Source organism: Pelobates fuscus, chromosome 7 (genome assembly GCF_036172605.1).
Source record: "Pelobates fuscus isolate aPelFus1 chromosome 7, aPelFus1.pri, whole genome shotgun sequence".
In the NCBI taxonomy this organism is placed as follows: Eukaryota; Metazoa; Chordata; class Amphibia; order Anura; family Pelobatidae; genus Pelobates; species Pelobates fuscus.
Window position 1 is genome coordinate 3,879,017 of NC_086323.1, and position 24,169 is coordinate 3,903,185.

The 24,169-nt window shown below is 46.1% G+C and overlaps 1 protein-coding gene across 3 annotated transcripts in view; it reads right to left on the reverse strand.

The window, feature by feature from the left end:
• The window catches only part of USP24 (ubiquitin specific peptidase 24), a 219,868-nt gene that overhangs the window by 124,091 nt on the left and 71,608 nt on the right, over window positions 1-24,169 (reverse strand). For all 3 annotated transcript variants that reach the window (XM_063427641.1, XM_063427640.1, XM_063427642.1), the window contains 10 exons: window positions 23,755-23,862; window positions 19,109-19,258; window positions 18,277-18,408; window positions 18,075-18,186; window positions 12,971-13,047; window positions 9,381-9,521; window positions 9,228-9,281; window positions 8,968-9,083; window positions 8,799-8,865; window positions 7,931-8,041 (listed from right to left, as the gene is read on the reverse strand). In XM_063427641.1, the coding sequence (XP_063283711.1) occupies window positions 7,931-8,041; window positions 8,799-8,865; window positions 8,968-9,083; window positions 9,228-9,281; window positions 9,381-9,521; window positions 12,971-13,047; window positions 18,075-18,186; window positions 18,277-18,408; window positions 19,109-19,258; window positions 23,755-23,862 (1,068 nt within the window). The remainder of the gene's footprint in view (window positions 1-7,930; window positions 8,042-8,798; window positions 8,866-8,967; window positions 9,084-9,227; window positions 9,282-9,380; window positions 9,522-12,970; window positions 13,048-18,074; window positions 18,187-18,276; window positions 18,409-19,108; window positions 19,259-23,754; window positions 23,863-24,169) is intronic.

Below are 24,169 nucleotides of genomic sequence, written 5' to 3' on the forward strand. Positions count from 1 at the left end.
GAGGGTCCTGCTCAGTGAGTTTACATGTTAGAGGGAGTGGGGTATAGTGACACAGTAACAGAGGGATTGAGGGCCCTGCTCAGAGAGCTTACATGTTAGAGGGAGTGGGGCATAGTGACACAGTAACAGAGGGATTGAGGCCCTGCTCAGTGAACTTACATGCTAGAGGGAGTGGGGTATAGTGACACAGTAACAGAGGGATTGAGGGTCCTGCTCAGTGAGTTTACATGTTAGAGGGAGTGGGGGTATAGGGACACAGTAACAGAGGGATTGAGGGCCCTGCTCAGTGAGGTTACATGTTAGAGGGAGTGGGGTATAGTGACACAGAAACAGAGGGATTGAGGGCCCTGCTCAGTGAGTTTACATGTTAGAGGGAGTGGGGTATAATGACACAGTAACAGAGGGATTGAGGCCCTGCTCAGTGAGTTTACATGTTAGAGGGAGTGGGGTATAGTGACACAGGAACAGAGGGATTGAGGCCCTGCTCAGTGAGTTTACATGTTAGAGGGAGTGGGGTATAGTGACACAGTAACAGAGGGATTGAGGGCCCTGCTCAGTGAGTTTACATGTTAGAGGGAGTGGGGTATAGTGACAGTAACAGAGGGACTGAGGGCCTGCTCAGTGAGTTTACATGTTAGAGGGAGTGGGGTATAGTGACACAGTAACAGAGGGATTGAGGGCCCTGCTCAGTGAGGTTACATGTTAGAGGGAGTGGGGTATAGTGACAGTAACAGAGGGACTGAGGGCCCTGCTCAGTGAGGTTACATGTTAGATGGAGTGGGGTATAGTGACACAGTAACAGAGGGATTGAGGTCCTGCTCAGTGAGTTTACATGTTAGAGGGAGCGGGGTATAGTGACACAGTAACAGAGGGATTGAGGGCCCTGCTCAGTGAGTTTACATGTTAGAGGGAGTGGGGTATAGTGACACAGTAACAGAGGGATTGAAGGCCCTGCTCAGTGAGTTTACATGTTAGAGGGAGTGGGGTATAATGACACAGTAACAGAGGGATTGAGGCCCTGCTCAGTGAGTTTACATGTTAGAGGGAGTGGGGTATAGTGACACAGTAACAGAGGGATTGAGGGCCTGCACAGTGAGGTTACATGTTAGAGGGAGTGGGGTATAGTGACACAGTAACAGAGGGATTGAGGGCCCTGCTCAGTGAGTTTACATGCTAGAGGGAGTGGGGTATAGTGACACAGTAACAGAGGGATTGAGGGTCCTGCTCAGTGAGTTTACATGTTAGAGGGAGTGGGGTATAGTGACACAGTAACAGAGGGATTGAGGGCCCTGCTCAGAGAGCTTACATGTTAGAGGGAGTGGGGCATAGTGACACAGTAACAGAGGGATTGAGGCCCTGCTCAGTGAACTTACATGCTAGAGGGAGTGGGGTATAGTGACACAGTAACAGAGGGATTGAGGGCCTGCTCAGTGAGTTTACATGTTATAGGGAGAGGGGTATAGTGACACAGTAACAGAGGGATTGAGGGCCTGCTCAGTGAGTTTACATGTTAGAGGGAGTGGGGTATAGTGACACAGTAACAGAGGGATTGAGGGCCTGCACAGTGAGGTTACATGTTAGAGGGAGTGGGGTATAGTGACACAGTAACAGAGGGATTGAGGGTCCTGCTCAGTGAGTTTACATGTTAGAGGGAGTGGGGTATAGTGACACAGTAACAGAGGGATTGAGGGCCTGCACAGTGAGGTTACATGTTAGAGGGAGTGGGGTATAGTGACACAGTAACAGAGGGATTGAGGGCCTGCTCAGTGAGTTTACATGTTAGAGGGAGTGTGGTATAATGACACAGTAACAGAGGGATTGAGGGTCCTGCTCAGTGAGTTTACATGTTAGAGGGAGTGGGGTATAGTGACACAGTAACAGAGGGATTGAGGGCCTGCTCAGTGAGGTTACATGTTAGAGGGAGTGGGGTATAGTGACACAGTAACAGAGGGATTGAGGGCCTGCTCAGTGAGTTTACATGTTAGAGGGAGTGGGGTATAGTGACAGTAACAGAGGGATTGAGGGCCCTGCTCAGTGAGTTTACATGTTAGAGGGAGTGGGGTATAGTGACACAGTAACAGAGGGATTGAGGGCCCTGCTCAGTGAGTTTACATGTTAGAGGGAGTGGGGTATAGTGACAGTAACAGAGGGATTGAGGGCCCTGCTCAGTGAGTTTACATGTTAGATGGAGTGGGGTATAGTGACACAGTAACAGAGGGATTGAGGTCCTGCTCAGTGAGTTTACATGTTAGAGGGAGCGGGGTATAGTGACACAGTAACAGAGGGATTGAGGGCCCTGCTCAGTGAGTTTACATGTTAGAGGGAGTGGGGTATAGTGACACAGTAACAGAGGGATTGAAGGCCCTGCTCAGTGAGTTTACATGTTAGAGGGAGTGGGGTATAATGACACAGTAACAGAGGGATTGAGGCCCTGCTCAGTGAGTTTACATGTAAGAGGGAGTGGGGTATAGTGACACAGTAACAGAGGGATTGAGGGCCTGCACAGTGAGGTTACATGTTAGAGGGAGTGGGGTATAGTGACACAGTAACAGAGGGATTGAGGGCCCTGCTCAGTGAGTTTACATGTTAGAGGGAGTGGGGTATAGTGACACAGTAACAGAGGGATTGAGGGCCCTGCTCAGTGAGTTTACATGCTAGAGGGAGTGGGGTATAGTGACACAGTAACAGAGGGATTGAGGGTCCTGCTCAGTGAGTTTACATGTTAGAGGGAGTGGGGTATAGTGACACAGTAACAGAGGGATTGAGGGCCCTGCTCAGAGAGCTTACATGTTAGAGGGAGTGGGGCATAGTGACACAGTAACAGAGGGATTGAGGCCCTGCTCAGTGAACTTACATGCTAGAGGGAGTGGGGTATAGTGACACAGTAACAGAGGGATTGAGGGCCTGCTCAGTGAGTTTACATGTTATAGGGAGAGGGGTATAGTGACACAGTAACAGAGGGATTGAGGGCCTGCTCAGTGAGTTTACATGTTAGAGGGAGTGGGGTATAGTGACACAGTAACAGAGGGATTGAGGGCCTGCACAGTGAGGTTACATGTTAGAGGGAGTGGGGTATAGTGACACAGTAACAGAGGGATTGAGGGTCCTGCTCAGTGAGTTTACATGTTAGAGGGAGTGGGGTATAGTGACACAGTAACAGAGGGATTGAGGGCCTGCACAGTGAGGTTACATGTTAGAGGGAGTGGGGTATAGTGACACAGTAACAGAGGGATTGAGGGCCTGCTCAGTGAGTTTACATGTTAGAGGGAGTGTGGTATAATGACACAGTAACAGAGGGATTGAGGGTCCTGCTCAGTGAGTTTACATGTTAGAGGGAGTGGGGTATAGTGACACAGTAACAGAGGGATTGAGGGCCTGCTCAGTGAGGTTACATGTTAGAGGGAGTGGGGTATAGTGACACAGTAACAGAGGGATTGAGGGCCTGCTCAGTGAGTTTACATGTTAGAGGGAGTGGGGTATAGTGACAGTAACAGAGGGATTGAGGGCCCTGCTCAGTGAGTTTACATGTTAGAGGGAGTGGGGTATAGTGACACAGTAACAGAGGGATTGAGGGCCCTGCTCAGTGAGTTTACATGTTAGAGGGAGTGGGGTATAGTGACAGTAACAGAGGGATTGAGGGCCCTGCTCAGTAAGCTTACATGTTAGAGGGAGTGGGGTATAGTGACACAGTAACAGAGGGATTGAGGGCCTGCTCAGTGAGTTTACATGTTAGAGGGAGTGGGGAATATTGACAGTAACAGAGGGATTGAGGGCCATGCTCAGTGAGTTTACATGTTAGAGGGAGTGGGGTATAGTGACAAAAAAGGTAAGGATAGGGTAGAAAAGTAGGTTGTTAGGATAGTATTCATTGAGGGCTTAGTGTTTTGTTTTGATGACAGTTCCAGGAAAGGAATCAGGGTGTGGGGAGGGAAAGCTGTTCACAGCTTAACTGATATGCTTTCCTAAAGAAGTGAGTTTTTAAATAATTTTTTAAGGAGTGGAGATTGGGTGAGAGCCTAACAGAGAGTGGAAGGGTGTTCCATAGGAACGTTACAGCCCTAGAGAAGTGTTTAAGTTGAGCATCAGGGGTAGGAGTATGGACAGAAGTTAGACATAGGTCTCCGGCTGGCAACATCCAGGGGTAGAGAGTTGACACAACCAGGGGAGAAAGGGAACATCTGGGGCGAAGAGATGGCATTACCAGGGGGAGAAAGGGAACGTCTGGGGCGAAGAGATGGCATTACCAGGGGGGAAAGGGAACGTCTGGGGCGAAGAGATGGCATTACCAGGGGGGAAAGGGAACGTCTGGGGCAAAGAGATGGCATTACCAGGGGGAGAAAGGGAACGTCTGGGGCGAAGAGATGGCATTACCAGGGGGGAAAGGGAACGTCTGGGGCGAAGAGATGGCATTACCAGGGGGGAAAGGGAACGTCTGGGGCAAAGAGATGGCATTACCAGGGGGGAAAGGGAACGTCTGGGGCAAAGAGATGGCATTACCAGGGGGGAAAGGGAACGTCTGGGGCGAAGAGATGGCATTACCAGGGGGGAAAGGGAACGTCTGGGGCGAAGAGATGGCATTACCAGGGGGAGAAAGGGAACGTCTGGGGCGAAGAGATGGCATTACCAGGGGGGAAAGGGAACGTCTGGGGCGAAGAGATGGCATTACCAGGGGGGAAAGGGAACGTCTGGGGCAAAGAGATGGCATTACCAGGGGGGAAAGGGAACGTCTGGGGCAAAGAGATGGCATTACCAGGGGGGAAAGGGAACGTCTGGGGCGAAGAGATGGCATTACCAGGGGGGAAAGGGAACGTCTGGGGCGAAGAGATGGCATTACCAGGGGGGAAAGGGAATATATGGGGCGAAGAGATGGCATTACCAGGGGAGAAAGTGAACATCTGGGGCGAAGAGATGGCATTACCAGGGGGGAAAGGGAACGTCTGGGGCAAAGAGATGGCATTACCAGGGGGGAAAGGGAACGTCTGGGGCGAAGAGATGGCATTACCAGGGGGGAAAGGGAATATATGGGGCGAAGAGATGGCATTACCAGGGGAGAAAGGGAACATCTGGGGCGAAGAGATGGCCTTAACCCGGGGAGAAAGGGAACGTCTGGGGCGAAGAGATGGCATTACCAGGGGGAAAAGGGAACATCTGGGGCGAAGAGATGGCATTACCAGGGGGGAAAGGGAACATCTGGGGCGAAGAGATGGCATTACCAGGGGGGGGAAGGGAACATCTGGGGCGAAGAGATGGCATTACCAGGGGGAAAGGGAACATCTGGGGCGAAGAGATGGCATTACCAGGGGGGTAAGGGAACATCTGGGGCGAAGAGATGGCATTACCAGGGGAGAAAGGGAACATCTGGGGCGAAGAGATGGCCTTAACCCGGGGAGAAAGGGAACGTCTGGGGCGAAGAGATGGCATTACCAGGGGGAAAAGGGAACATCTGGGGCGAAGAGATGGCATTACCAGGGGGGAAAGGGAACATCTGGGGCGAAGAGATGGCATTACCAGGGGGGGGGAAGGGAACATCTGGGGCGAAGAGATGGCATTACCAGGGGGAAAGGGAACATCTGGGGCGAAGAGATGGAATTACCAGGGGGGTAAGGGAACATCTGGGGCAAAGAGATGGCATTACCAGGGGGGAAAGGGAAGATCTGGGGGGGGTTATATAACTAGGGGAGAAAGGGAAGATCTGGGGGGAGAGCTGGTATAACTAGGGGAGAAAGGGAAGATCTGAAAGGGAGAGCTGGTATAACTAGGGGAGAAAGGGAAGATCTGGGGGGAGAGCTGGTATAACTAGGGGAGAAAGGGAAGATCTGGGGGGGGGGAGCTGGTATGACTAGGGGAGAAAGGGAAGATCTGGGGGGAGAGCTGGTATAACTAGGGGAGAAAGGGAAGATCTGGGGGGAGAGCTGGTATAACTAGGGGAGAAAGGGAAGATCTGAAGGGGAGAGCTGGTATAACTAGGGGAGAAAGGGAACGTCTGGGGCGAAGAGATGGCATTACCAGGGGGGAAAGGGAATATATGGGGCGAAGAGATGGCATTACCAGGGGAGAAAGTGAACATCTGGGGCGAAGAGATGGCATTACCAGGGGGGAAAGGGAACGTCTGGGGCAAAGAGATGGCATTACCAGGGGGGAAAGGGAACGTCTGGGGCGAAGAGATGGCATTACCAGGGGGGAAAGGGAATATATGGGGCGAAGAGATGGCATTACCAGGGGAGAAAGGGAACATCTGGGGCGAAGAGATGGCCTTAACCCGGGGAGAAAGGGAACGTCTGGGGCGAAGAGATGGCATTACCAGGGGGAAAAGGGAACATCTGGGGCGAAGAGATGGCATTACCAGGGGGGAAAGGGAACATCTGGGGCGAAGAGATGGCATTACCAGGGGGGGGAAGGGAACATCTGGGGCGAAGAGATGGCATTACCAGGGGGAAAGGGAACATCTGGGGCGAAGAGATGGCATTACCAGGGGGGTAAGGGAACATCTGGGGCGAAGAGATGGCATTACCAGGGGAGAAAGGGAACATCTGGGGCGAAGAGATGGCCTTAACCCGGGGAGAAAGGGAACGTCTGGGGCGAAGAGATGGCATTACCAGGGGGAAAAGGGAACATCTGGGGCGAAGAGATGGCATTACCAGGGGGGAAAGGGAACATCTGGGGCGAAGAGATGGCATTACCAGGGGGGGGGAAGGGAACATCTGGGGCGAAGAGATGGCATTACCAGGGGGAAAGGGAACATCTGGGGCGAAGAGATGGAATTACCAGGGGGGTAAGGGAACATCTGGGGCAAAGAGATGGCATTACCAGGGGGGAAAGGGAAGATCTGGGGGGGGTTATATAACTAGGGGAGAAAGGGAAGATCTGGGGGGAGAGCTGGTATAACTAGGGGAGAAAGGGAAGATCTGAAAGGGAGAGCTGGTATAACTAGGGGAGAAAGGGAAGATCTGGGGGGAGAGCTGGTATAACTAGGGGAGAAAGGGAAGATCTGGGGGGGGGGGAGCTGGTATGACTAGGGGAGAAAGGGAAGATCTGGGGGGAGAGCTGGTATAACTAGGGGAGAAAGGGAAGATCTGGGGGGAGAGCTGGTATAACTAGGGGAGAAAGGGAAGATCTGAAGGGGAGAGCTGGTATAACTAGGGGAGAAAGGGAAGATCTGTGGGGGAGAGCTGGTATAACTAGGGGAGAAAGGGAAGATCTGAAGGGGAGAGCTGGTATAACTAGGGGAGAAAGGGAAGATCTGGGGGGAGAGCTGGTATATAACTAGGGGAGAAAGGGAAGATCTGAAGGGGAGAGCTGGTATAACTAGGGGAGAAAGGGAAGATCTGGGGGGGAGCTGGTATAACTAGGGGAGAAAAGGAAGATCTGAAGGGGAGAGCTGGTATAACTAGGGGAGAAAGGGAAGATCTGGGGGGAGAGCTGGTATAACTAGGGGAGAAAGGGAAGATCTGGGGGGGAGAGCTGGTATAACTAGGGGAGAAAGGGAAGATCTGGGGGGAGAGCTGGTATAACTAGGGGAGAAAGGGAAGATCTGGGGGGAGAACTGGTATAACTAGGGGAGAAAGGGAAGATCTGGGGGGAGAGCTGGTATAACTAGGGGAGAAAGGGAAGATCTGGGGGGAGAGCTGGTATAACTAGGGGAGAAAGGGAAGATCTGAAGGGGAGAGCTGGTATAACTAGGGGAGAAGGGGAAGAACTGGAGGGGGGGGGGGGTGAGAGGGCATAACTAAGGGAAACAGAATGTCTGTGGAAGCGGTAACGAGCAAACCCAGAAGTCAATGAGGGTACAGAGCAGGGCTGACCGAGGGGTTAAAGAGGGATGGTCTGTACAAAATGGTGGTGCCAATACTGCGGGTACACAGTCCCTTGCAACCATTAATACAGCACGGTCTTCACAGTGAATGTGTATTATACAGCCGTAGTCACCTACCTCTACGGTGAAGGTATCTTTGGTAGACTCGTAGGTAAGGTTCAGAGTTAGAAGATGTCCATGAAATGAGGCACCGTGAGGTAGTATTGTTCGGGGAACAGAGTAGAGATCCTTTACAGGGGAGAAGGATACAAAATAAAAATATCACAATTCACTTGTTACCCACAGGGACTGCACCTAGTTGACACAAACCTCATAGCACAGAGTGTGTGATATAAATCACAACTCAGCGAGTATACAAAGTGAGAACCTCAGAACAAACTGTGCTCACCAACAGACACAAACCCAGCACTTTAATTGAAAATTTATAGAAATAAAGAATGAAATCCATCTGTAAACCCCAGTGAATAAAACGGAATACACTTACAATCTTTAAATTCCAGTTAAAATCCTTAAAAATGAAGAATACGTAATATTTTAGAAATGTTACTTATTGGGGACCAATGGAACAAAAGCTGGGATTGCAATGAGTGACTGTTCAGTGACAGGGGGGAAACCTGCAGCGAGCATCTGGTGAATGGCTCAAAGCGCTCTGGGGCGCCTGCAGAGAGCACCACTCAGCCCTGTCGGGCGCCCGCAGAGAGCACCACTCAGCCCTGTCGGGCGCCCGCAGAGAGCACCACTCAGCCCTGTCGGGCGCCCGCAGAGAGCACCCGTTTCTCTTTAGATTGCTTGCTTACTAGGGAGGTCAAGGATTAGCTAGTGTCAGTGTGTAAATTAGACTCAAATTCATTTTCTAACACTCTGGCATATCATCAACTGTCTAACACAAGGCTGGGAAATAAATGTGTTATCTAGCAACAAAAACAGAACTCTAGCATCTAGTGGCAGTTTATTACACGTTATCTCCATATTACACAGAACGCACCTCTATAGTTATCACATATCGCTCAGCAAGCAGGAGGAGTCTCTCAATTATCACTAACTTTGTAGACCTGAAACACAGGAAAATTTTATTATGTAATTATACACAATGTGCCTTTATGTATTTGTTTGGTCCAGTAACACAAGAGACGGTCAAGGCACAGGATGATTACCTGTAAGGTGACTGCACCGATGTTGCCACTGATGGCATGGCCGTTGCAGTAAGCATCTTCGTGGCCCTGGTGACAGCGTGTGTTAGCGTCGGACCTCCAAGAGCTGAACTAGCGGCCTACAATGAACCAATTAGAAATGAATACACTGTACGGAGAAAGATTATTTGCTGCTTTCCAAGGATAATACAGGAGGGTATTTGGTTTAAACCAATCTAACCAATTAACTAATTTAGTGCAGCCAGCCCTAAAATCACACCCACCTCCAGTCTAGTGTAGCAATCAGCAATGAACTTCTTGTGTAACGAAACCGAATCCTGTCAAATACACAAAAAAACTTTCATTACTGCTCACCACTCGCAGGACAGTCACAAATGACAATAAAGAATATGTTCTTATTAAATTGTGATCCTTACTTTCTTGAGTCGGGGGTTAAGGTTAATGTAGCTGTAACTGATTATCAGCTGTATGGCTTCATTGGCGATTTCCTCATCAGGAGATTCCACGGCTACTTTCCAGATAAAATCCATTCCAATCAGCTCCAGCTTCTCCACATGCTAACAGGAAACGGAGATTTACAAAACAGTGAAATATTAGATCAGTCACCATGGAAACCAATGGACACTTGGTGCTCAACTTAGAACGTCGAGCTAGAATCGTTCTATAAAAATACTGTGAGCACAGAGCTTAAATCAGATCCAATATTATGTTTCTGGAGTAAATGGGGTATTTACTCACCGAGAAGATTCCTTTTACTTGGATAACTGAGAAACGCTGATGTCTGAAGCAGACCCTAATTTGTCTGTCTATATAGTCGATTGTGAGGGATTTGTACTGAAATGCCAGAGCAGTCTACAAGATTTTATCTCTATGACATGTTCGGAAATGACAGAGCTGCGTTAATCAGAGGTCTGAATTTTATACACTTTTAAACTTTAAAGGTGAACCGTGACTTCTCCGGGAGCTACACTTTAAGTTACATATTGCTGGATCTCACCATCTCCATGTGAAGCTTTGTATTTCTCAAATTTATATTAAAAGATTTAGCAGATTTAAAACTCTGTCCTTTCAAAGTGAACACATTGCTAAAGAAAATATTGAATTTCTCCTCTTTCCTGCTTTCACTGCGCTGAATGCTGGGTGTATAGGGTGCAGAGCTTAAACAATGATTGACAGGTAGGTACATATTTTAAAATCAACACAAACTGGACAGAATATTAAAAATGCTCAGGGAGCACAGAATGAAGCTAGCAAGAAACACGATTTAGCAAATTAACTATCTATGCTTTTACACAGAGCAAACCCATCAACTATCTATGGATTTACAAAGAGCAAACCCATCAACTATCTATGGATTTACACAGAGCAAACCCATCAACTATCTATGGATTTACAAAGAGCAAACCCATCAACTATCTATGGATTTACACAGAGCAAACCCATCAACTATCTATGGATTTACACAGAGCAAACCCATCAACTATCTATGGATTTACAAAGAGCAAACCCATCAACTATCTATGGATTTACAAAGAGCAAACCCATCAACTATCTATGCATTTACAAAGAGCAAACCCATCAACTATCTATGGATTTACACAGAGCAAACCCATCAACTATCTATGGATTTACACAGAGCAAACCCATCAACTATCTATGGATTTACACAGAGCAAACCCATCAACTATCTATGGACTTACACAGAGCAAACCCATCAACTATCTATGGATTTACACAGAGCAAACCCATCAACTATCTATGGATTTACACAGAGCAAACCCATCAAACAGTCCTACTTTTCCTCTCTCATTAGTTCATGCTCCCGCAATCCCAGACGTCTCTTTGACACTTTTAATTCCCTTCTCCGCCCTGCTGTGGCCACCCCCCAAACTAACCTTACAGCTGATAGCTTTGCATATTACTTTACTGACAAGATTGAACAGCTAAGGAAACAATTCTCCCCTCCTTGCCGTTCTCTTTCTCAACCACACATAAATCATGCTTTCCCTACCCTTCAGACTTTCTCCCCAGCTACTGAACAAGAGGTGGCTGCACTTCTCCATTCCTCTCGCCCCACCACTTGCCCACTTGATCCTGTCCCATCTCACCTCATCAGATCTCTCTCCCCTTGTCTTGTGCCTATCCTAACACACATCTTTAACTGCTCTCTCTCTTCTGGCACTGTTCCTGCTGACCTTAAACATGCCACTGTAATACCTATCCTGAAAAAACCATCTCTTGACCCGTCCTTCCCCTCGAACTATCGTCCCATATCCCTGCTCCCTTACTCATCAAAGCTTTTGGAAAGACTTGTCTTTACCCGTGTGTCTCACTTCCTTAATTCCAACTCTCTCCTTGACCCTCTTCAGTCTGGCTTCCGCCCTCTCCACTCTACTGAGACCGCTCTTATCAAAGTGACTAATGACCTAATCTCCGCTAAATCCAAAGGTCACTACTCCATATTAATTCTCCTTGACCTCTCTGCTGCCTTTGACACAGTTGATCATTATCTCCTCCTTCAAACTCTTCAATCACTCGGTCTCTGTGACTCTGTCCTCTCTTGGTTTTCCTCCTATCTCTCCCAACGCTCATTTAGTGTCTCCTTTTCCAAGGATACCTCCTCCCCTCGCCCTGTCTCGGTTGGAGTTCCCCAAGGCTCTGTCCTTGGTCCCCTTCTATTTTCTCTTTATACTGCCTCTCTTGGAAAACGTATTGCCTCTTTTGGATTCAACTACCACCTGTACGCTGATGACACTCAGATATACCTCTCCTCACCGGACCTCTCCCCGGCCGTCCTGCAACGTGTCACTGCTTGCCTCTCTTCCATCTCTGACTGGATGTCGTCACGCTTTCTCAAACTTAACCTCTCTAAAACTGAACTCCTTGTCTTTCCTCCTCCTAATACTGATCCTCCTCTCTCACTCTCCCTTCAAGTCAGTGATATCCACATAAGTCCATCCCTACAAGCGCGCTGTCTTGGCGTCATACTTCACTCTGGTCTCACCTTTGAGTCTCACATCCAGTTTGTTGCCAAGTCCTGTAGGTTCCAACTCAAAAACATAGCCCGCATCCGCCCCTTTCTTACGCAAGATGCTACCAAGGAGCTTGTCCATGCTCTAGTAATTTCCCGCATGGATTACTGTAACCCTCTCCTGATTGGTCTCCCCAAAAGCCGTACTGCCCCGCTACAGTCTGTAATGAATGCTGCAGCTAGACTGATTTTCCTATCCAGTCGGTCCTCTCACACCTCGCCCCTCTGCCAGTCCTTACATTGGCTCCCTGTATCCTATAGGAGTCAATTCAAAGTGCTAACCCATACATTTAAAGCACTGAACAATTCCAGCCCCTCTTATATCTCTTCACTGATCCAGAGGTATGCCCCGCCTCGTACCCTCCGCTCTGCCCGCGACCACCTCCTGACCGCTGCTCGCACCCGTACGGCCAACTCACGCTTGCAGGACTTCTCACGGGCGGCTCCTCTCCTATGGAATAACTTGCCTACTGCCATCAGACTCTCCCCTAGTCTTCAATCATTTAAGAAGGGCCTTAAATCCCATCTCTTCAGGAAAGCGTATGGCCTCCCAGAGTAATCTCTCTCCTCCAGCTCTGCTTCACTCCTACTTGATATTTCCTATCCTAATGTTTCTAATACCCCACTTCCTATAGACTGTAAGCTCATTTGAGCAGGGTCCTCTTCAACCTATTATTCCTGTAAGTTTTCTTGTAATTGTCTTATTTATTGTTACATCCCCCCCCTCTCAAAATATTGTAAAGCGCTACGGAATCTGTTGGCGCTATATAAATGGCAATAATAATAATAATAATAATCAACTATCTATGGATTTACACAGAGCAAACCCATCAACTATCTATGGATTTACACAGAGCAAACCCATCAACTATCTATGGATTTACACAGAGTAAAAACGCTGAGTATCTGTGGAGTGAATATTGAAATCTTGCACTCTTTGTACAGAATACCATAGCACAATGTGTTTCAACTCACCAGCTGTGTCCCTTGACGTTTTAATCGATGATCACACAGATTGACATTTTCAAAAAATGTCTTAAAAAGGTTGAAACCTGAAAAATTAAAATACTTAAAGCGGTTAATGAAGACAGGCTAGTTAAAAGGAACAGTATGCAACAGTAAACCAAAGGAAACAACTTACTCCATAAAGATCAAGATAATTCATTAAAGGGACACTCCAGGCACCCAGACCACTTCTGCCCATTGGAGTGGTCTGGGTGCCAACTCCCACTTCCCTTAACCCCTTAAGGACACATGACATGTGTTACATGTCATGATTCCCTTTTATTCCTCAAGTTTGGTCCTTAAGGGGTTAAACCTGCAAGTGTAATTATTGCAGTTTTCATAAACTGCAATAATTACCTTGCAGGGTTAACTCCTCCTCTAGTGGCTGTCTACTAGACAGCCACTAGAGGACACTTCCATGTTCATAGAACACAAAAAGTGTGTTACACGACACTGGATGTCCTGACGCTATACGAGGACCTCCAGTGTCACTGAAATCCCCATAGGAATTAGGAGGAGGGACAACGGCGCTGGATTCAGGCAAGTCACTAAGTGGTTTTAACCCCTTCAGCAACTTGGGATGGGAGGTGGGAGAAGAGGGGACCTGCAGTGCCAGATAAACGGTTTGTTTTCCTGGCACTGGATAAAACATCCCATTAGAGCAGTGATGTATAGAGCAACCAATGCTAAATAACCATTTCTATGCTGGAATGGGGATTTTAAAGCACACCCCTCTGGCCCTGTATGGAAGAATAGTGGATAAATCATATCCTGCACAATTTCTTTAATTGGAAGCAGCTCTGTTTCAGTCGGAAATTGGTCAGTTATGGTCGAAAATCACATCAGGAGAAATAATTGCCTAATGCTCCTACAGTGGAAACAATGCACAGCACATGCACGGACAGATAAACGTACGATAGTGATCTAGACAATCCTGACTGACAGCTAGGACGTAGCAATAAGTACTTGTTATAAAGTGAGATAACCTCAGCAAGCCCTCTGAATAAGAGTGTCAGGACTGTAACATACCGCTTCTCATACCGTGACATCACTAACATACCGGCTCTCATACCCAGACATAACGTGATATCACTAACATACCGCAATGTCACTGTAACATACCGGCTCTCATACCCAGACATAACGTGATATCACTAACATACCGGCTCTCATACCCAGACATAACGTGACATCACTAACATACCGGCTCTCATACCCAGACATAACGTGACATCACTAACATACCGGCTCTCATACCCAGACATAACGTGATATCACTAAAATACCGGCTCTCATACCGAGACATAACGTGATATCACTAACATACCGGCTCTCAAACCCAGACATAACGTGATATCACTAACATACCGGCTCTCATACTCAGACATAACGTGATATCACTAACATACCGGCTCTCAAACCCAGACATAACGTGATATCACTAACATACCGGCTCTCATACCCAGACATAACGTGATATCACTAACATACCGGCTCTCATACCCAGACATAACGTGATATCACTAACATACCGGCTCTCATACCCAGACATAACGTGATATCACTAACATACCGGCTCTCATACCCAGACATAACGTGATATCACTAACATACCGGCTCTCATACCCAGACATAACGTGATATCACTAACATACCGGCTCTCATACTCGGAAATACCGCAATGTCACTGTAACATACCGGCTCTCATACCGAGACATAACGTGATATCACTAAAATACCGGCTCTCATACCGAGACATAACGTGATATCACTAACATACCGGCTCTCATACTCAGACATAACGTGATATCACTAACATACCGGCTCTCAAACCCAGACATAACGTGATATCACTAACATACCGGTTCTCATACCCAGACATAACGTGATATCACTAACATACCGGCTCTCATACCCAGACATAACATGATATCACTAACATACCGGCTCTCATACCCAGACATAACGTGATATCACTAACATACCGGTTCTCATACCCAGACATAACGTGATATCACTAACATACCGGCTCTCATACCCAGACATAACATGATATCACTAACATACCGGCTCTCATACCCAGACATAACGTGATATCACTAACATACCGGCTCTCATAACCAGACATAACGTGATATCACTAACATACCGGCTCTCATACCCAGACATAACGTGATATCACTAACATACCGGCTCTCATACCCAGACATAACGTGATATCACTAACATACCGGCTCTCATACTCGGACATACCGCAATGTCACTGTAACATACCGGCTCTCATACCCAGACATAACGTGATATCACTAAAATACCGTCTCTCATACCGAGACATAACGTGATATCACTAACATACCGGCTCTCATACCCAGACATAACGTGATATCACTAACATACCGGCTCTCATACCCAGACATAACGTGATATCACTAACATACCGGCTCTCATACCGAGACATAACGTGATATCACTAACATACCGACTCTCATACCCAGACATAACGTGATATCACTAACATACCGGCTCTCATACCCAGACATAACGTGATATCACTAACATACCGGCTCTCATACCCAGACATAACGTGATATCACTAACATACCGGCTCTCATACCCAGACATAACGTGATATCACTAACATACCGGCTCTCATACCCAGACATAACGTGATATCACTAACATACCGGCTCTCATACCCAGACATAACGTGACGTCACTAACATACCGGCTCTCATACTCGGACATACCGCAATGTCACTGTAACATACCGGCTCTCATACCCAGACATAACGTCATATCACTAAAATACCGGCTCTCCTACCCGGTAAGTTAGTGACATCGCAGTATGTCTGGGTATGAGAGCCGGTATGTTGGTGGCATCACAGTATGTATGGGTATGAGAGCCGGTATGTGACATTGACATCACTGTATGTCTGGGTATGAGAGCCGGTATGTTACATTGACATCGCGGTATGTCTGGGTATGAGAGCTGGTATGTTAGTGACGTTGCGGTATGCCTGGGTATGAGAGCTGGTATGTTAGTGACATTGCGGTATGTCTGGGTATGAGAGCCGGTATGTTACAGTGACATCGCTGTATGTCTGGGAATAAGAGCCGGTATGAGAGCTGATATGTTACAGCGATGTTGCGATAGGTCTGGGTTTGAGACGGTATGTTAGTGACATCACGGTATGTCTGGGAATGAGAGCTGGTATGAGAGCTGGTATGTTACAGTGATGTTGCAGTATGTCTGGGTATTTGAGGCGGTATGTTAGTGACATTGCGGTATGCCTGAGTATGAGAGACGGTATTTTAGTGATATCAGACATACCGCAATGTCACTGTAACATACCGGCTCTCATACCCAGACATACCACAATGTCACTAACATACCGCCTCAAATACCCAGACATACTGCAACATCACTGTAACATACCAGCTCTCATACCAGCTCTCATTCCCAGACATACCGTGATGTCACTAACATACCGTCTCAAACCCAGACCTATCGCAACATCACTGTAACATATCAGCTCTCATACCGGCTCTTATTCCCAGACATACAGCGATGTCACTGTAACATACCGGCTCTCATTCCCAGACATACTGCAACGTCACTAACATACCGGCTCTCATACCCAGACATACCGCAATGTCACTAACATACCAGCTCTCATACCCAGGCATACCGCAACGTCACTAACATACCAGCTCTCATACCCAGACATACCGCAATGTCAATGTAACATACCGGTTCTCATACCCAGACATACCGCGATGTCAATGTAACATACCGGCTCTCATACCCAGACATACAATGATGTCAATGTCACATACCAGCTCTCATACCCATACATACTGTGATGCCACCAACATACCGGCTCTCACACCCAGACATACCACGATGCCACTAACTTACCGGCTCTCATACCCAGACATACAGTGATGTCAATGTCACATACCGGCTCTCATACCCAGACATACCGCGATGCCACTAACTTACCGGTTCTCATACCCAGACATACCATGACGTCACCAACATACCGGCTCTCATACCCAGACATACCGCGACGTCACTAACATACCGGCTCTCATACCCAGGCCTACCGTGACGTCACTAACATACCAGTTCTCAAACCCAGACACACCGCGACTTCACTAACATACTGGCTCTCAGACACACAGTGACATCACTAACATAGTGGCTCTCATACCAAGACATACCGCGATGTCAATGTAACATACCGGTTCTCATACCCAGGCATACCGCGACGTCACTAACATACCAGCTCTCATATCCAGACATACCGCGATGTCAATGGAACATACCGGCTCTCATATCCAGACATACCGCGATGTCAATGGAACATACCGGTTCTCATACCCAGACATACAGTGATGTCAATGTCACATACCGGCTCTCATACCCATACATACTGTGATGCCACCAACATACCGGCTCTCATACCCAGACATACCACGATGCCACTAACTTACCGGCTCTCATACCCAGACATACAGTGATGTCAATGTCACATACCGGCTCTCATACCCAGACATACTGCGATGCCACCAACATACCGGTTCTCACACCCAGACATACCACGATGCCACTAACTTACCGGCTCTCATACCCAGACATACAGTGATGTCAATGTCACATACCGGCTCTCATACCCAGACATACTGCGATGCCACCAACATACCGGCTCTAATACCCAGACATACCGTGACGTCACTAACATACCGGTTCTCATACCAAGACATACCGCAATGTCAATGTAACATACCGGTTCTCATACCCAGACATAACATGTCAGTGTAACATACCGGTTCTCATACCCAGACACAACGCAATGTCAGTGTAACATACCGGCTCTTATACCCAGACATACCACCTCTCACTCCCAGACATACCGCGATGCCACTGTAAGAAACCGCGATGTGAATGTAACATAACAATGTTACATTTGTTGAATTAGCAACAAAATACATATTACAAAAACACAAAAAAAGAAAAAAGCTGCCTGCACTGTAAAATACTGTATCCGTTACATGTTCTCTCACTGCGTACCATTCATTGTAATTTCATAAGATTCCAACTTCAGGATTTTCTCTTTAAACAGCTGCTGCTGCACGTCGCTTTCGAGGTCATGCTGACCCTTCGTAAACCACTCAAAGCACATCTACAAGAAAAACACAGGATCCATTGCAACAGCAAACTCAATGCGCTAACAGCTTGATTCAAAAAGACTTCTAGCGTTCCCAAGTCTTACTTCGCGATCAAGCTCGCACACATCATGGCCGGTAACCAGACACTCCCAGATTTCTTTGGCACGGCTCCAGCTCAGATATAATGTGGCTTCTTGGAGAAAAAATGCCAGGAATTTTAAATGGGCCTCCAAATACTGAAAAAAAATATTAATATTAAGAATAATTTCTACTGAAAAAGTGAAAAAACACACACAAAAAAACAACTCCTATTTCCGGATATCAAATTAAAAACCAACAATATGACTGAGTTAATGAGTAAAATGTTTAAATAAGTCAGAATTTAAACCTTTTCAGGAAAATCGTGTTCTTTATTAAAAGACAGGTTAGTGTATGACATTAGCATAGAGGTCAGAATCAATATAAAAGACGGCTCTGCAATGATCTCATGATATCGTTCTATTTATCCTATGTGATCAGTGGAAGCTACATTCACAATAAACCAGAACAAGATTCTCTGCCCGCAGTCGGACACACAGGGACCTTTTTTACATTTTCCTTTTTGCAATATGCTTTAATGCTTTACCTACACAATTTAATAAAATATAGGAGATATTCTGTAATGGACAATCTTTAATTCATACAAATGGCTAGCACACAGTAAGTGCTGCACGATGGTACATAGCCATCATTAATAAGTTTCCCTTGTTACAGGAGAGAAATGGCTTTCACTGAAAGACCAGGGGGCATGATTCAGCTAAGAATAAAATGAATGTGTGTTGATAGCTATCTGGCTAGTCCAACAAATACATGACTTTTACATGTTCCTATCTGTGGGCGTCAGACTCCTCGTATAAACCTGATAAAAGTTTGCTTTTTGTATTCAAGGTCAGATACCTCCCGATAAGTGTATCTGCCGTCAACCAGAGAGGATCCCACCAGACCACCAGGTCCGACAGAGGCCACGGACAAACGGTGGCATGCCACTAAACTCGCCGTCACCAATTTGACTATTTCGAAATTCTTCTTCAGATCCTGAATGATGCTCTAGAAAGCAGACAAGAGGACAGTACATTAGGGAACTAAGAATAAAGTCATTTAGCAGTGAATGCAGTTCAGAGATGGATTCCTACAAGAATTAGAACTTTAGGCAGTGCTTGCAAACCACTCGACCATAAGAGGCAGCCATCATGGGCTTACTGGTTATTATATGCAGTTACATGCTCTCCTTCTAAATGTGTCTATTGGTCTCCAAGCATTTAAACATACCCAGCCCATTAAGCTGCAGGGCTTGATCACAAACGTTTTGTAGAAACCAGCAATTTAAATGGGAACACTAGTCACCCCAGTCTACATACAGGCAATCCCTGCTGCCCCCAGTATGGAGAATCTCTATTCCACCTGCAATTTACTGTATTAAAAAATGGGTTTAATTAAAGGAACATTATAACTTTAGGAATTCATATCTGCATTCTAATGCTACAGTGAAACTGCCCCAAACCATGGGTGCATTAAAATAAGGCACCCAGAGCACTTCATTGAGATACATCATTGCACCAAAATCAACAACTCACAATAAAACACTTTGTCAATTAACATCGTCACCCAGAATGAATCAGCTCCTTGATGTGGCTCTGCAAACACCAATATTGAGTTACTTGCACTGACTGCCATACACCTGATTGATTATCTGCATCCCTTAAAGTTATTCTAACATTAGATAAGGAAGATCTACATCTCCTATTAACCATGAATCGTTCTAAAGGAACACTAAAGGTGCTCCCACCTCTGTTTATGCCAATGAAGTGGGTCCTAGTAACCGTGAATCGTTTTAAAGGAACACTAAAGGCGCTCCCACCTCTGTTTATAACAATGAAGTGGGTCCTAGTAACCGTGAATCGTTTTAAAGGAACACTAAAGGCGCTCCCACCTCTGTTTATGCCAATGAAGTGGGTCCTAGTAACCGTGAATCGTTTTAAAGGAACACTAAAGGCGCTCCCACCTCTGTTTATGCCAATGAAGTGGGTCCTATTCATTGTGAATCGTTTTAAAGGAACACTAAAGGTGCTCCCACCTCTGTTTAGGCCAATGAAGTGGGTCCTATTAACCATGAATCGTTCTAAAGGAACACTAAAGGCGCTCCCACCTCTGTTTATGCCAATGAAGTGGGTCCTATTCATCGTGAATCGTTTTAAAGGAACACTAAAGGCGCTCCCACCTCTGTTTATGCCAATGAAGTGGGTCCTAGTAACCGTGAATCGTTTTAAAGGAACACTAAAGGCGCTCCCACCTCTGTTTATGGCAATGAAGTGGGTCCTATTCATCGTGAATCGTTTTAAAGGAACACTAAAGGTGCTCCCACCTCTGTTTAGGCCAATGAAGTGGGTCCTATTAACCATGAATCGTTCTAAAGGAACACTAAAGGCACTCCCACCTCTGTTTAGGCCAATGAAGTGGGTCCTAGTAACCGTGAATCGTTTTAAAGGAACACTAAAAGGTGCTCCCACCTCTGTTTATGCCAATGAAGTGGGTCCTATTCATCGTGAATCGTTTTAAAGGAACACTAAAGGTGCTCCCACCTCTGTTTATGCCAATGAAGTGGGTCCTAGTAACCGTGAATCGTTTTAAAGGAACACTAAAAGGTGCTCCCACCTCTGTTTATGCCAATGAAGTGGGTCCTAGTAACCGTGAATCGTTTTAAAGGAACACTAAAAGGTGCTCCCACCTCTGTTTAGGCCAATGAAGTGGGTCCTAGTAACCGTGAATCGTTTTAAAGGAACACTAAAAGGTGCTCCCACCTCTGTTTAGGCCAATGAAGTGGGTCCTATTAACCATGAATCGTTCTAAAGGAACACTAAAGGCACTCCCACCTCTGTTTAGGCCAATGAAGTGGGTCCTAGTAACCGTGAATCGTTTTAAAGGAACACTAAAGGTGCTCCCACCTCTGTTTATGCCAATGAGGTGGGTCCTATTAACCGTGAATCGTTTTAAAGGACTACTAAAAGGTGCTCCCACCTCTGTTTATGCCAATGAAGTGGGTCCTATTCATCGTGAATCGTTTTAAAAGAACACTAAAGGTGCTCCCACCTCTGTTTATGCCAATGAAGTGGGTCCTAGTAACCGTGAATCGTTTTAAAGGAACACTAAAGGCGCTCCCACCTCTGTTTATGACAATGAAGTGGGTCCTAGTAACCGTGAATCGTTTTAAAGGAACACTAAAGGTGCTCCCCACCTCTGTTTATGCCAATGAAGTGGGTCCTATTAACCATGAATCGTTTTAAAGGAACACTAAAGGTGCTCCCACCTCTGTTTATGCCAATGAAGTGGGTCCTATTAACCGTGAATCGTTTTAAAGGAACACTAAAGGCGCTCCCACCTCTGTTTATGACAATGAAGTGGGTCCTAGTAACCGTGAATCGTTTTAAAGGAACACTAAAGGCGCTCCCACCTCTGTTTATGCCAATGAAGTGGGTCCTATTCATCGTGAATCGTTTTAAAAGAACACTAAAGGTGCTCCCACCTCTGTTTATGCCAATGAGGTGGGTCCTATTAACCGTGAATCGTTTTAAAGGAACACTAAAAGGTGCTCCCACCTCTGTTTATGCCAATGAAGTGGGTCCTATTCATCGTGAATCGTTTTAAAAGAACACTAAAGGTGCTCCCACCTCTGTTTATGCCAATGAAGTGGGTCCTAGTAACCGTGAATCGTTTTAAAGGAACACTAAAGGCGCTCCCACCTCTGTTTATGCCAATGAAGTGGGTCCTATTAACCGTGAATCGTTTTAAAGGAACACTAAAGGCGCTCCCACCTCTGTTTATGACAATGAAGTGGGTCATATTAACCATGACTCATTTTAACCCCTTAAGGACCAAACTTCTGGAATAAAAGGGAATCATGACATGTCACACATGCCATGTGTCCTTAAAGTGTTAAAGGAACACTAAAGGTGCTCCCACATCTGTTTATGCCAATGAAGTGGGTCCTATTCATCGTGAATCGTTTTAAAGGAACACTAAAAGGTGCTCCCACCTCTGTTTATGCCAATGAAGTGGGTCCTATTAACCGTGAATCGTTTTAAAGGAACACTAAAAGGTGCTCCCACCTCTGTTTATGCCAATGAAGTGGGTCCTATTAACCGTGAATCGTTTTAAAGGAACACTAAAAGGTGCTCCCACCTCTGTTTATGCCAATGAAGTGGGTCCTATTAACCGTGAATCGTTTTAAAGGAACACTAAAGGTGCTCCCACCTCTGTTTATGCCAATGAAGTGGGTCCTATTAACCGTGAATCGTTTTAAAGGAACACTAAAAGGTGCTCCCACCTCTGTTTAGGCCAATGAAGTGGGTCCTATTAACCGTGAATCGTTTTAAAGGAACACTAAAGGTGCTCCCACCTCTGTTTATGACAATGAAGTGGGTCCTAGTAACCGTGAATCGTTTTAAAGGAACACTAAAGGTGCTCCCACCTCTGTTTATGCCAATGAAGTGATCTTGGGGCAGAGGACGTTGAGTTTTATTGTAATGCTTAGTTTGCAGGGTTAAAGGAACATTCCAGATCCCTAAAGCGGTTCAGCTTGCCGGAGTACTTTGTGTGCAGAGTGTATCCTTTATTTATTTTACAAATGTATTTTTCAATAGAAATTGACACTTTTATAAATACTGGTTACACTCCCCTGACATTCAGCAAGCCAACCAGTTATGTTACTTCCTGGTTTGTTTTGCTCAGTGGAGATAAACTCGAGAGGCAGCAATTACCGAGAGCACCTGCCTTGCAAATACGTCTCATTGAGCTGCATTGGGAAGTCTGTGATTGGATAGCCACAGAAAGCCTGGGCGGGGTTAGATGGGGAGGCACAGTGATTTGTTAAAAATTGTTTTTGGATTTGGGCAGTAGAATGTCCCTTTAAATTTACCTCTAGTGGCTGTCATTATGACAACCAATAAAAGCGCTTCCTTAGCCTGAACAAAGTGAATCTTGGACCTGGAATCAAATGCTGCTCATGTTTGGCTGCAAGCCTAGCTCCAACCCATTGTCTCTTTGTGAGAAGCAATGGATGGGAGGAGATTGTGGGCCATCCTTGCTGACATCAACAGAAGAGGAGCTGGAGGCCGTAATATAGAAGTCCTGGCGCTGTGACCATTGGGACTTTGAAGAAGGCTCAGTCATACAGAGCTGGAGAAGTTAAACTCAGTTTAAAGACAGCCACTAGAATTTGTCATAACCCTGCAATGTTTGCAGCTGCAGAGCTAAGGGGGGCAGGGACACTGCAGCTAGACCACTAATTGAATAAAGTGGTCACCAGACCTATAAATAAAGTGTCTATAGTGGCAATCTTTGTGGACACATTCCCTAAATCATGATCACATGATGTGTTGTTTAATGGCACAGAAGATTTTTTTCAGCATTTTATTATTACTTTTTTATATCTTAAATATATAAAAAGGTGATTTCTTTGTCATGTTAATGACATCTATTCCCCGTTACGGAGAGCGAGGTGACCCATTTACAGTAATCATGCTCAGTGTATACATGTACTCTCTTACCTTGTCTTGTTTTTGGTATGTTTGCTTGTTAAATGAGCGAGTGATTTCATGAAGCTGGCGCAAGGCTGGAACCACCCACACAACCTGCGTGTTGATGTTTTGTGATGACTGAAGATATTAAATGGAAAAAAACAAAATAGAAAATCATTCCCAAGACTTGGATCTAGTCCAGTTTGGTGCAAATAATGTCACAGTATATAAATATTTCATAGTAACAATCCTTTAGAGGCTCTGTTGGAAACACTATAATATCGGAAAATGTTGCCATTATTTCATTTTTAATGCAGACAGACTATGATGGGATAACAGGAATTCCACAAACCAGCAACTATCTTGTTCTGAGTTAGACTGATTAGCATGTTTTATAGAATGAAAAGCCTGTCCTGTCTTATATAGACAGAGTACAGATTGCACA